This window comes from Scylla paramamosain, chromosome 7 (assembly GCF_035594125.1).
Source record: "Scylla paramamosain isolate STU-SP2022 chromosome 7, ASM3559412v1, whole genome shotgun sequence".
Taxonomy (NCBI): domain Eukaryota; kingdom Metazoa; phylum Arthropoda; class Malacostraca; order Decapoda; family Portunidae; genus Scylla; species Scylla paramamosain.
The window spans coordinates 23,833,180-23,845,514 of record NC_087157.1 but is presented as its reverse complement, the minus strand read 5'-3'; the positions used below and the strand labels follow the sequence as shown (position 1 = coordinate 23,845,514).

The 12,335-nt window shown below is 43.1% G+C and overlaps 1 protein-coding gene across 1 annotated transcript in view; it reads left to right on the top strand.

Annotated features, from left to right (window-relative positions):
• The first annotated feature begins 391 nt into the window (after positions 1 to 391).
• The window catches only part of LOC135102244 (organic cation transporter protein-like), a 125,839-nt gene continuing 113,895 nt past the window's right edge, over positions 392 to 12,335 (top strand). Inside the window, exons 1-4 of the mRNA XM_064007124.1 lie at positions 392 to 430; positions 5,916 to 6,014; positions 6,384 to 6,522; positions 6,692 to 6,797. Coding sequence (XP_063863194.1) covers positions 5,945 to 6,014; positions 6,384 to 6,522; positions 6,692 to 6,797 — 315 coding nt within the window. The 5' untranslated portion in view covers positions 392 to 430; positions 5,916 to 5,944. The remainder of the gene's footprint in view (positions 431 to 5,915; positions 6,015 to 6,383; positions 6,523 to 6,691; positions 6,798 to 12,335) is intronic.

The window sequence follows — 12,335 nt, the reverse complement described above, 5'->3', positions numbered from 1 at the left end:
GGGGAGGGAAGGAAGGAGGCGGACGCCCGGGAAGGCCTGCACCCAAGAAAGTCCCCGCATATTTTGCGCATGTGCGAGCAGTCTTGCCTTCTCATCAGCTAACTTAACGTAACCTAACCTAACCTTACCTAACCTAACGAAATCTAACCTAACTAACCAAACCTAACCTGACTAACCTAAACCTAACCATACCTACTCTAGCCGAAATAAATGAGACCATATCTGGTAATTTGGTACAAGGTAATTCGGTAGTGAGGTTACAGGGTAGTTAGGTTAAGGTTAAGATTAGGTTAGGTTAGATTAATTAGGTTAGGGTTAGGTTTAGTTGATAAGAAGGTGGCGGCCAATCACGTGGCGAGACTGCTCGCACATGCGCAGTGGCAGTGTGCGGGGACTTCTGCGTGCAGGCCCTCCCCGGACTCCCACCCAGGTGAGCGGTTTCCGCAACACACAACTTACACGTTAATTTCTCGCAAAATAAGGCAGAACAGCATATGTTTAAAGTATTTTCAACTTTGAATTACTTGAACTATCAAATCCCGAAGTATGTATCTTAACTCGTGGGGTAGGAAGGGGAAGGAAAAGTGTGCGTAATCTTGCAGAGTGGAAGAAAAACTTAGCTAAAAGACGAAGGAATATGGGAGAAGCATACATGAGCAGGAGGTCTACAGGCCGCCATGTACAGGGGCGGGTAATGGGGCCTCCCTGTGCTGATGGCTGATAAAATTACATTGCCGATAGCCACAGTCTTGCACAGGGAATTTTGGGCCATAGGTAATTTTGCACTACAGAATGCCTACATACAGAAGATATTTTTCTACCGTTTTATCATTCTCCCCTGTTATTAGGTGGTCAGATTAGGAAGTACGTGCACGAGTGTCGCTTACGTTTTTGCTTAATAAAATCAGTATATCAATTAAGAATGGCTTCAATGGTGGTGAATCTCAATAAACTACATGTTGAAACAACTTGACACAGGAACAGGAATAAACAATGCATGCATGTTTGATAAACACCCTCTGACTACTTCATGCCATGTATTAAAATTCCTCGCAATGATGTTTTACATGCCCACGCTGGCCTAAACCCTCAGAAGGCTTATGGACCTGATGGGGTCCCTCCTATTGTTCTCCGAAACTGTGCCTCCGTGCTTGCACCTTGCCTAGTCAAACTCTTTCAGCTCTGTCTGTCAACATCTACCTTTCCTTCTTGCTGGAAGTTTGCCTACATTCAACCTGTTCCTAAAAAGGGTGACCGTTCTAATCCCTCAAACTACCGTCCTATTGCTTTAATTTTCTGCCTATCTAAAGTTTTTGAATCTATCCTCAACAGGAAGATTCTTAAACATCTATCACTTCACAACCTTCTATCTGATCGCCAGTATGGGTTCCGTCAAGACCGCTTTACTGGTGATCTTCTGGCTTTCCTTACTGAATCTTGGTCATCCTCTTTTAGATTTTGGTGAAACTTTTGCTGTTGCCTTGGACATATCAAAACCTTTTGATAGAGTCTGGCACAAAGCTTTGATTTCCAAACTACCCTCCTACGGTTTCTATCCTTCTCTCTGTAACTTCATCTCAAGTTTCCTTTCTGACCGTTCTATTGCTGCTGTGGTAGACGGTCACTGTTCTTCTAAATCTATTAACAGTGGTGTTCCTCAGGGTTCTGTCCTGTCACCCACTCTCTTCTTATTATTCATTAATGATCTTCTAAACCAAACTTCTTGTCCTATCCACTCCTACGCTGATGATACCACCCTGCACTTTTCCACGTCTTTTCATAGACGTCCAACCCTTCAGGAGGTAAACATATCACGCAGGGAAGCCACAGAACGCCTGACTTCTGATCTTTCTAAAATTTCTGATTGGAGCAGAGCAAACTTGGTATTGTTCAATGCCTCAAAAACTCAATTCCTCCATCTATCAACTCGACACAACCTTCCAGACAACTATCCCCTCTTCTTCAATGACACTCAACTGTCCCCCTCTTCTACACTGAACATCCTCGGTCTGTCCTTTACTTATAATCTGAACTGGAAGCTTCACATCTCATCTCTAGCTAAAGCAGCATCTATGAAGTTAGGTGTTCTGAGACGTCTCCGCCAGTTTTTCTTACCCGCCCAGCTGCTAACTCTGTACAAGGGCCTTATCCGTCCATGTATGGAGTATGCTTCACATGTCTGGGGGGGTTCCACTCATACTGCTCTTCTAGACAGGGTGGAATCAAAAGCTTTTCGTCTCATCAACTCCTCTCCTCTAACTGACTGTCTTCAGCCTCTCTCTCACCGCCGCAATGTTGCATATCTAGCTGTCTTCTACCGCTATTTTCATGCTAACTGCTCTTCTGATCTTGCTAACTGCATGCCTTCCCTCCTTCCGCGGCCTCGCTGCACAAGACTTTCTTCTTTCTCTCACCCCTATTCTGTCCACCTCTCTAACGCAAGAGTTAACCAGTATTCTCAATCATTCATCCCTTTCTCTGGTAAACCCTGGAACTCCCTGCCTGCTTCTGTATTTCCACCTTCCTATGACTTGGTCTGCCATTTACTTATAATCTAAAATGGAAATTTCACATCTCATGTCTAGCTGAAACAGCTCCTATGAAGTTAGGCGTTCTGAGTCATTCCTGCCATTTTTTTTTTTTTTCACTCCCCAGCTGCTAACTCTGCACAGGGGACTTATCTGTCCATGTATGGAACATGCTTCATATGTATGGGGATATTCCACTCATACCGGTCTTTTAGACACGGTGAAATCTAAAAGTTTTCGTATTATCAACTCCTCTTCTCTAACAGACTGTCTTTAGCCTTTCTCATGGTGCAGTGTTGCATCTTCTGCTATTTTCTACCACTATTATCACGCTAACTGCTCTTCTGATCTTGTTAACTGAACACCTCCCCTCCTCCCGCGACCTCGGTGCACAAGACTTTCTTCTCTCTCTCACCCCTATTCTGTCCACCTCCCTAATGCAAGAGTTAACCAGTATTCTCAATCATTCATCCCTTTCCCTGGTAAACTCTGGAACTCCTTCCCTGCTTCTATATTTCCTCCTTCCTGTGAAGTGGACTCTTTCAAGAGAGAAGTTTCAAGACACTTATCCTCTGTTATTTAATCATTCTATCTGGTGTCACTTTGGGAACTGGTATTTGAGTGAGTCTTCTTTTTATAAATAATTTTGTTGCCCTTGGCCAGTGACCCTCTTTCATAAAAAAAAAAAAAAAAAAAAGCGATAATGTAAAGTCTATATTTGTCAGTTTAATACCTAAAGTTCATTTCTTTAAAACAACACCTTTTAAATGGTCACCGCGGTGCCGTATGCATTAATTCAGTCTTGCCTCAAAATCGTCCATGACGAGATATTATTGTTTCCTGAATGCAGTGGAAGCCAGTCAGCCAAACAGTTATTAAATTTATTCATCACCACGGTATTGTTCTTGGAGAAAACGTGCTGAACTCGAAGCCGCCAGGTGAAAACAAAGCTAATAAGAAAAACAAAACAAAAATTATGTGTGTGTGTGTGTGTGTGTGTGTGTGTGTGTAGTAATAATAATAATAATAATAGTAATACTAATAATAATAATAATAAACGTTTTATTATTCAGGCAGTTTACAAACTGAAAATATACAGAGTAGAGTGGGGAAATACTTAACATTAATCCTAAAGCTAAGTCTAATCTAGAAGCGAAATACTATTGATTGATGGCTCGCACCATGGTGGGAATCGCGCTGAGTCTATACCGGCCCTGCGCGACGCCTTTAGGGGCGTTATCTTGTGGTGTCAGGTGGTACGGACCGGGCGAGGCGGGTCTGAGACGTGGATGATGCAGAAGTCCCTTCCAAACTTCTCCAGAGCCTCTCGGTGCCTGGTGGATAGTCTGGACAGACTCAGAGTGGTCAAGGCTTCATCATAAGTGGTGTACGCAGGGTCAAGGATGACCCCGCACGCCCTTTTCTGCACGCTCCCCAGCTGGAGCTGTTGAGTGTGTGTGAGGGAGGAGGACCACGCTGGGGAGGCATACATGAGTTTGGGGAGGATGAAGGTGAGGTACACCCGCCTTAACTCGTCTGTCGGCGTCCCCATCGACCTGAGTCTGTGCAGCATGTTCAGCCTGTAGGTAGCGGATCTTACGGTGCTGGCGACATGCTGCTTCCAGGTCAGCTGGTTGTCCACCTGTGACTCCGAGAAGGTTGGCACATCGGACCACCTGGATGGGATAAGGGCCCACTGTGAGCTGGAGAGGGGGCACTGATACAGAGGAGGTACAGAAATGCATCACCACAGTTTTACTGTGGTTGATTGTCATCCTGCTCTCCTCCGTCCACGTCTGCAGTCGCTCCAAGATTGCTTGCAGTGGCAAGTAGTCTGGGTTTTTGTTGGAGACTGGGACGCCCACGGTGCAGTCGTCCACATACTTCCAGCGATGGGGGGTGTCACTGAGGGCGTCGTTAATCAGGAGGAAGAAGCATAGTGGTCCCCTGGGGGACCTACATGTCAGCTGTTGGAAATTAGAGACAGAGTCCTGATAGCGAACGGCCTGACGCCTTCCTGTGAGGAAGTCGGCTAGCCACGCTACCAGGTTGGGAGGCAGACCCAGACTTATTGCCTTGCTGATGACAACAGTGTGATCAACAAGATCAAAGGTTTTTTTTGAGGTCCACAAAAGCAACAGCTAGAGAGGTGTTTCGCTTGTCCAAGTGGCTGTGGATGAATTCAAGGAAGCTAGTTAGGTAATGGGAGGTGGAGGTGGCTTTAATATTTCCAAACTGTTTGATATCCACTGTATTACAAATTTTGGTGTGGGCGCAGTCATACACAAAATCTTCACAAATAAGGCTAAGGATGGGGGTGATAGAGACTGGCCTGAGGTCACCGAGTGACTGTGGACTGGAAGTTTTGAGGATGGGGGTGACTTAAGATGTCTTCCAGTCCGTGGGCCAAGAATGTTGAGAGAGAGAGGCGTGTGTGTGCGTGCAAGTGGTTATTATAAAATGATGCAACTGTAATACATACTGAATCTAACTTTCCGAAAATCTTTCCCTGTGTAATAAATGGTAACTGATTGTACGGTTCCTTAAGGGAAATTTTCCGTTACGTGCATCTCAGGAGACGAGTTGGTGTGCTAACATATGCAAACTTCATAGAGGCATCATGTGGGAGTGACTTATGCACACCTCCCTGACTCGGCACCACATGTTCGCTTCTCGCGCCACTCTCAGCAATTGCTAATTTTGTTGTTTTAGCTACCTTTGCACATACTCTGCTCTGCACAGTCAACTTGTGTTACTTGCCACATTCAGGTAAACACATTCCACTTCAGTTTAACTCTTTTACCGTAGGCCATTCTCTCTCTCTCTCTCTCTCTCTCTCTCTCTCTCTCTCTCTCTCTCTCTCTCTCTCTCTCTCTCTCTCGTGCACTCATAATATCCATAGCTGGGCTCAGGAACGAAAAAAAATATATCACGATAACCGATAAATCGATAACGATACTCTTATCAGCGATAACTGGCGATTAATTTATCCTCCAATAACCGATAACCGACAAGTCGATAAATAAAAAAATTCCAATATTAGCGATAACGATATTGTTATTTCAAATAGAAAAAATCGATAAATCTAAATATTTATTTTTATCTTTATCTTAGAAAACTTAGAAAAAAATTTAAAAAATTCAAATTCAATGATTATCTGTCTCTTCACTAATGAAAAGTACTGTTTTAAGTAAAATAACTACATTTGATTTTGAAAGCTCGTATTCCAAAAGCTAAAATGATCGATTATCGCTGGTTTGGAACCAAAAATTATCGGCAATACCGATGAATCGATAACGCGGGAAAAAAATAATTATCGGATAACCGATAACCCGATAATGTTATCGCAATAACGCCCAGTTGTGTTCATATTTTCTCGGTCTGCAGTGGGAGAGAGCAAGGGGCTGGACGGTGTGATGGAGCTGCTGCTGGACCACCTTGGGATGGGCAGGTGGTCCTTGCTACACATCAGCGCTGGCATGCTTGGTGAGTGTACAGCTTGTGTTCCTCTCGTAACCCTCTCTCTCTTCATCTTGTGGCTCATGAGTTAAGAAAAGACCTGGGATGATGACAAAGTGAATGGTGTCAACGTGTTTGCTAACTAACGATAGCGTTTTTAGCTCCTTGACAAATTTTTTAATGTTTGCTTTTCAATTAAAATTATAACTAGTTAACCGTAAAGAATATTGTTTGGACTACAGTTACGTTTATTTCCATCGTATCTTAAACTAATGTAATTATCGTTATGTAGTTGTGGTCAATAAACCGAATTGAATTGTTTCATGTTAGTGTATAGGAAGGAAATGCGCACACACACACACACACACAAATTACATGTCGGCGATTGCCCTGCAGGACAAGCCCTCGGCTCGATGCAAGCCCTATCTGGGGCGTTCATGGCACCTATGCTGAACTACACTTGCAGGCTGCCGACCCTCGCCAGCCCACTCCACAACATGTCCGTCCCTCCAGAAACCTTCCACCGCATTCCCGGGTACGTGAAATACAGCTATACTCTTGTGGGGAGGTCAATTTTACTTAATTTCTGAGTCTTATTATGTCTTTTGTCTTCATCCACGGTCTCTTTTTACACAAATAGCGATACTGATGGAATTAACAAGCTATGTGTGTGTGTGTGTGTGTGTGTGTGTGTCCCATTTCAGAGATGAGTGTTCCTTCATAGTGAATGGATTGCATGGGGAGGAGCAGCGGCCTTGCACCGAGTGGGATTTTGACAACAGCAGCTTCGCCTCCACCATCACTTCAGAGGTATAATCATGTCTATTTGATCGTGTGTATAAGTGAAGAAGGAAGGTTATTTGATTGAAGGAGGAAGTTAGTTTGAGTGAAGGAGGAAGAAGATTTGAGCGAAGAAGGAAGAAGGTTTGAGTGAAGAAGGAAGATTATTTGATTGAAGGAGGAAGGTGGTTTGAGTGAAAAGAAAGGAAGAAGGCTTGAGTGAAGAAGGAAGAAGGTTTAAATGAATAAAGAAGTAGGTCTGAGTGAAGAATGTTTGAATGATGAAGGAAAAAGATTTGAGCAAAGAAGGAAGGTTTGAGTGAAGAAGGAAAAAGGTTTTAGTGATGAAGAAAGGTTTGAGTGAAGAAGGAAGAAGGTTTGAATGAAGAAGGAAAAAGGTTTGGGTGAAGAAGGAGGAAGGTCTGAGTGACAAAGGAAAAAGGTTTGAGTGAAGAAAGAAGAAGGTTTGAGTAAAGAAGGAAGAAAGTTTGAGTCAAGAAGGGAGAAGGTTTCAGTGAAAAAGGAAGAAAGTTTCAGTGAAGAAGGAAGGTTTGAGCATGAGTTACTCAGTATTTTAACAGAATATATTTTTGATATGTATAGACATAATCATGCACCGGTAACCTTTTGAATTAAAATTTTGTACAGAGTATTTTCAAAGAAATCTATGTTAGAAATTTAGATTGAATTCTGCAACGACTGTTGCCTGTCAGTCAAATTTTCTGGTTATGGAGATTATACAAGTATAAGTACTACATCCCGTAACTGATAGCCGTAACAATTTCAGTAGGCACTAGCCTTCACAAAGGTCTCAGTGCTTTGTTGACGACGCTCCGAAATCGGCTCGTTCACGGTCTCTGTCTCTCTCTCTCTCTCTCTCTCTCTCTCTCTCTCTCTCTCTCTCTCTGTTTTGGAAGGGCACCTGTTAATTGAAACATTTTATATTAGCTGTATCAAGTTTTACTGGTAATTATTTAGAGTCCATTCCTGGCCTTATTACTAGTCTATTCTGTTCCATTCTTAAGCATATACCTTTAGATCAGAGTTGGAAAAACCCGGATTAAAAAAAAAAAAGCCTAATCCACTGGGATTTTTTTTTTCAAGTTTTATTGTTTCTTTGGGATTTATTTATTTTTTGTTTATTCCTCGTATCTACATGTAAATCATTTTAAATAAGCAATTATAAAGTAATCTGGAGTGAAACAAAATGTTTGAACTTTTTTTTTTTCATGTAGGAGGAGCATTGCCCATAAGCAACAAAGATAAAATATAAAAAAAGACAGAAGCAGGCAGGAAGTTTTAGAGTTTACTAGAGAAAGGGATGAATGATTGAGAACATTGGTTAACTCTTGCATTAGAGAGGTGGGCAGAACAGGGATGAGAGAAAGAAGACTTGTGCAGCAAGGCCGCGGGAGAAGGTGAGGCATGCAGTTAGCAAGATCGGAAGAGCAGTTAGCATGAAAATCATGGTAGAAGATAGGAAGAGATGCAACATTGTGGCGATGAGAGAGAGGCAGAAGACAGTCAGTTAGAGGAGAGGAGTTGATAAGACGAAAAGTTTTTGATTCCACCCTGTCTAAAAGAGCATTATGAGTGGCACCCCCTCCCCTATACATGTGAAGCATATTCCACACATAGACGGATAAGGCCTTTGTGCAGAGTTAGCAGCTGGGGCGGTGAGAAAAACTGGTGGAGACGATGCAGAACACCTAACTTCACAGAAGCTGTTTTAGCTAGAGATGAGATGTGAAGCTTCCAGTTTAGATTATAAGTAAAGGACAGGCCAAGGATGTTCAGTGTAGAACAGGTAGAATAGTTCAGTGTCAGTGAAGAAAGGGATAGTTGTCTGGAAGATTGTGTCAAGAGGAATTGAGGTTTTGAGTCATTGAACAAATAATAGGTTTGCTCTGCCCCATTCAAAAATTTTAGAGATCCAAAATCAGGCGTTCTGTGGCTTCCCTGCGAGAACTCTTTACCTCCTGAAGGGTTGGATGTCTACAAAAAGACTTGGAAAAGTGCAGGGTAATATCATCAGCATAGAAGTGGATTGGACAAGAAGTTGGGTTTAGAAGATCATTAATGAATCATAGGAAGAGAGTGGGTGACAGGACAGAACCCTAAGGAACATCACTGTTAATAGATTTACAAGAACAATTGACCGTTGACCACAGCAGCAATAGAATGGTCAGAAAGGAAATATGATATGTAGTTACAGAGATTGATTGATTAATTTTCAATCTGTAGAACACCACCTCTCCTCTTCTAAACCTCATCTTCTTTTCCTCACTGAAACTCAGGTGTCTGAGGCAACTGACAGTAGCCCCTTTTCTGTTCCCTCCTACTTTCTCTATCCTCATTTTCGATCCAAAGCTGGATGCTGCGTTTACGTGCGCAATGACTTAACCTGCTCTCGTGCCCACGCTCTTGAATCTTCCGAGTTTTCCACCATCTGGCTACGACTACAGAGTCATTCTCATACTAAATTTATCTGTGCTGTATACCTCTCTCCTAACTCCTCTGACTATAAGAAATTCTTTGACTACTTAACTTCCAAAGTGGAGCACATTCTGACCCTCTTCCCTTTTGCAGAGATCTCCATTCTTGGAGACTTCAATGTTCACCACCAGCTTTGGCTTTCCTCTCCCTTCACTGACCATCCTGGTGAACTAGCCTACAACTTTGCTATCCTCCATGACCTAGAGCAATTGGTGCAACACCCTACTCGTATTCCTGACCGTCTTGGAGATACGCCCAACATTCTTGACCTCTTCCTGACCTCTAATCCTTCTGCTTATGCTGTCACCCTTTCTTCTCCGTTGGGCTCCTCCGATCACAATCTCATATCTTTATCTTGTCCTATCACTCCAATCCCTCCTCAGGATCCCCCTAAGCGAAGGTGCCTCTGGCGTTTTGCCTCTGCTAGTTGGGGGGACCTGAGGAGGTATTTTGCTGATTTTCCTTGGAATGACTACTGCTTTTGTGTCAGAGACCCGTCTTTGTGTGCTGAGCGCATAACAGAGGTGATAGTGTCTGGCATGGAGGCATACATTCCTCACTCTTTTTCTCGTCCTAAACCTTCTAAACCTTGGTTTAACACAGCTTGTTCTCGTGCTATACATGATAGAGAGGTGGCCCACAAAAGGTACTTAAGCCTTCCTTCACCAGAATCTCATGCACTTTATATTTCTGCCCGGAACCATGCCAAGTCTGTTCTCCAACTAGCCAAAAACTCCTTCATTAACAGAAAATGTCAAAACCTTTCAAGATCTAACTCCCCTCGTGATTTCTGGCATCTAGCCAAAAATATCTCCAATAACTTTGCTTCTTCTTCTTTCCCTCCTCTACTTCAACCAGATGGCACCACTGCTATCACATCTATTTCTAAAGCTGAACTCTTTGCTCAAACCTTTGCTAAAAACTCTACCTTGGACGATTCTGGGCTTGTTCCTCCCTCTCCTCCACCCTCTGACTACTTCATGCCACGTATTAAAATTCTTCGTAATGATGTTTTCCATGCCCTCGCTGGCCTAAACCCTCGGAAGGCTTATGGACCTGATGGGGTCCCTCCTATTGTTCTCCGAAACTGTGCCTCCGTGCTTGCACCTTGCCTAGTCAAACTCTTTCAGCTCTGTCTGTCAACATCTACCTTTCCTTCTTGCTGGAAGTTTGCCTACATTCAACCTGTTCCTAAAAAGGGTGACCGCTCTAATCCCTCAAACTACCGTCCTATTGCTTTAATTTCCTGCTTATCTAAAGTTTTTGAGTCTATCCTCAACAGGAAGATTCTTAAACATCTATCACTTCACAACCTTCTATCTGATCGCCAGTATGGGTTCCGTCAAGGCCGCTCTACTGGTGATCTTCTGGCTTTCCTTACTGAGTCTTGGTCATCCTCTTTTAGAGACTTTGGTGAAACTTTTGCTGTTGCCTTGGACATATCAAAAGCTTTTGATATAGTCTGGCACAAAGCTTTGATTTCCAAACTACCCTCCTACGGTTTCTATCCTTCTCTCTGTAACTTCATCTCAAGTTTCCTTTCTGACCGTTCTATTGCTGCTGTGGTAGACGGTCACTGTTCTTCTCCTAAATCTATTAACAGTGGTGTTCCTCAGGGTTCTGTCCTGTCACCCACTCTCTTCTTATTATTCATTAATGATCTTCTAAATCAAACTTCTTGTCCTATCCACTCCTATGCTGATGATACCACCCTGCACTTTTCCACGTCTTTTCATAGACGTCCAACCCTTCAGGAGGTAAACATATCACGCAGGGAAGCCACAGAACGCCTGACTTCTGATCTTTCTAAAATTTCTGATTGGGGCAGGGCAAACTTGGTATTGTTCAATGCCTCAAAAACTCAATTCCTCCATCTATCAACTCGACACAATCTTCCAGACAACTATCCCCTCTTCTTCAATGACACTCAACTGTCCCCCTCTTCTACACTGAACATCCTCGGTCTGTCCTTTACTTATAATCTGAACTGGAAACTTCACATCTCATCTCTAGCTAAAACAGCTTCTATGAAGTTAGGTGTTCTGAGACGTCTCCGCCAGTTTTTCTCACCCCCCCAGCTGCTAACTCTGTACAAGGGCCTTATCCGTCCATGTATGGAGTATGCTTCACATGTCTGGGGGGGTTCCACTCATACTGCTCTTCTAGACAGGGTGGAATCAAAAGCTTTTCGTCTCATCAACTCCTCTCCACTAACTGACTGTCTTCAGCCCCTCTCTCACCGCCGCAATGTTGCATATCTAGCTGTCTTCTACCGCTATTTTCATGCTAACTGCTCTTCTGATCTTGCTAACTGCATGCCTCCCCTCCTTCCGCAGCCTCGCTGCACAAGACTTTCTTCTTTCTCTCACCCCTATTCTGTCCACCTCTCTAACGCAAGAGTTAACCAGTATTCTCAATCATTCATCCCTTTCTCTGGTAAACTCTGGAACTCCTTGCCTGCTTCTGTATTTCCACCTTCCTATGACTTGAATTCCTTCAAAAGGGAGGTTTCAAGACATTTATCCACCAATTTTTGACCACTGCTTTGACCCTTTTAAGGGACTGGCATTTCAGTGGGCATTTTTTTTGATTGATACATTTATTGTTGCATTAATAATAAAATACAACAAGGGAGGAGGATGGACCTTGCCACCCACCCCCTGGACAAAGACTTAAGGGTAGAGTATCAAAAATATAAAAATATAGTATACATTACAAGAATATAAGTAAATAAATAAATACAGATATTGCACACCTTATTGCATAAATATCTTACAGTCTGGGAGCAAATGTAGGATATTCCTTGAGTATAGCCCTGAGAGTGGCTAAGTCTAAGAAATGGTCAATGAGGGAATACAAGTCATGTTGACCTTGCAGCCTAAATTTAGCAATGAGAGGACATTCCGTGACATAATGACATAGAGTGTGTCCCCTTGGTGCAGCACACAACACACAGCATACACTAGAAGCACCGACTTCCCAAAAGTATTTACAGCCTAATCTGAGCCTCATTGCCACCCTATCATGTGATGCAGTGTGTCTCCCATAGGTATAAGCACAGCTCTGGGAGAC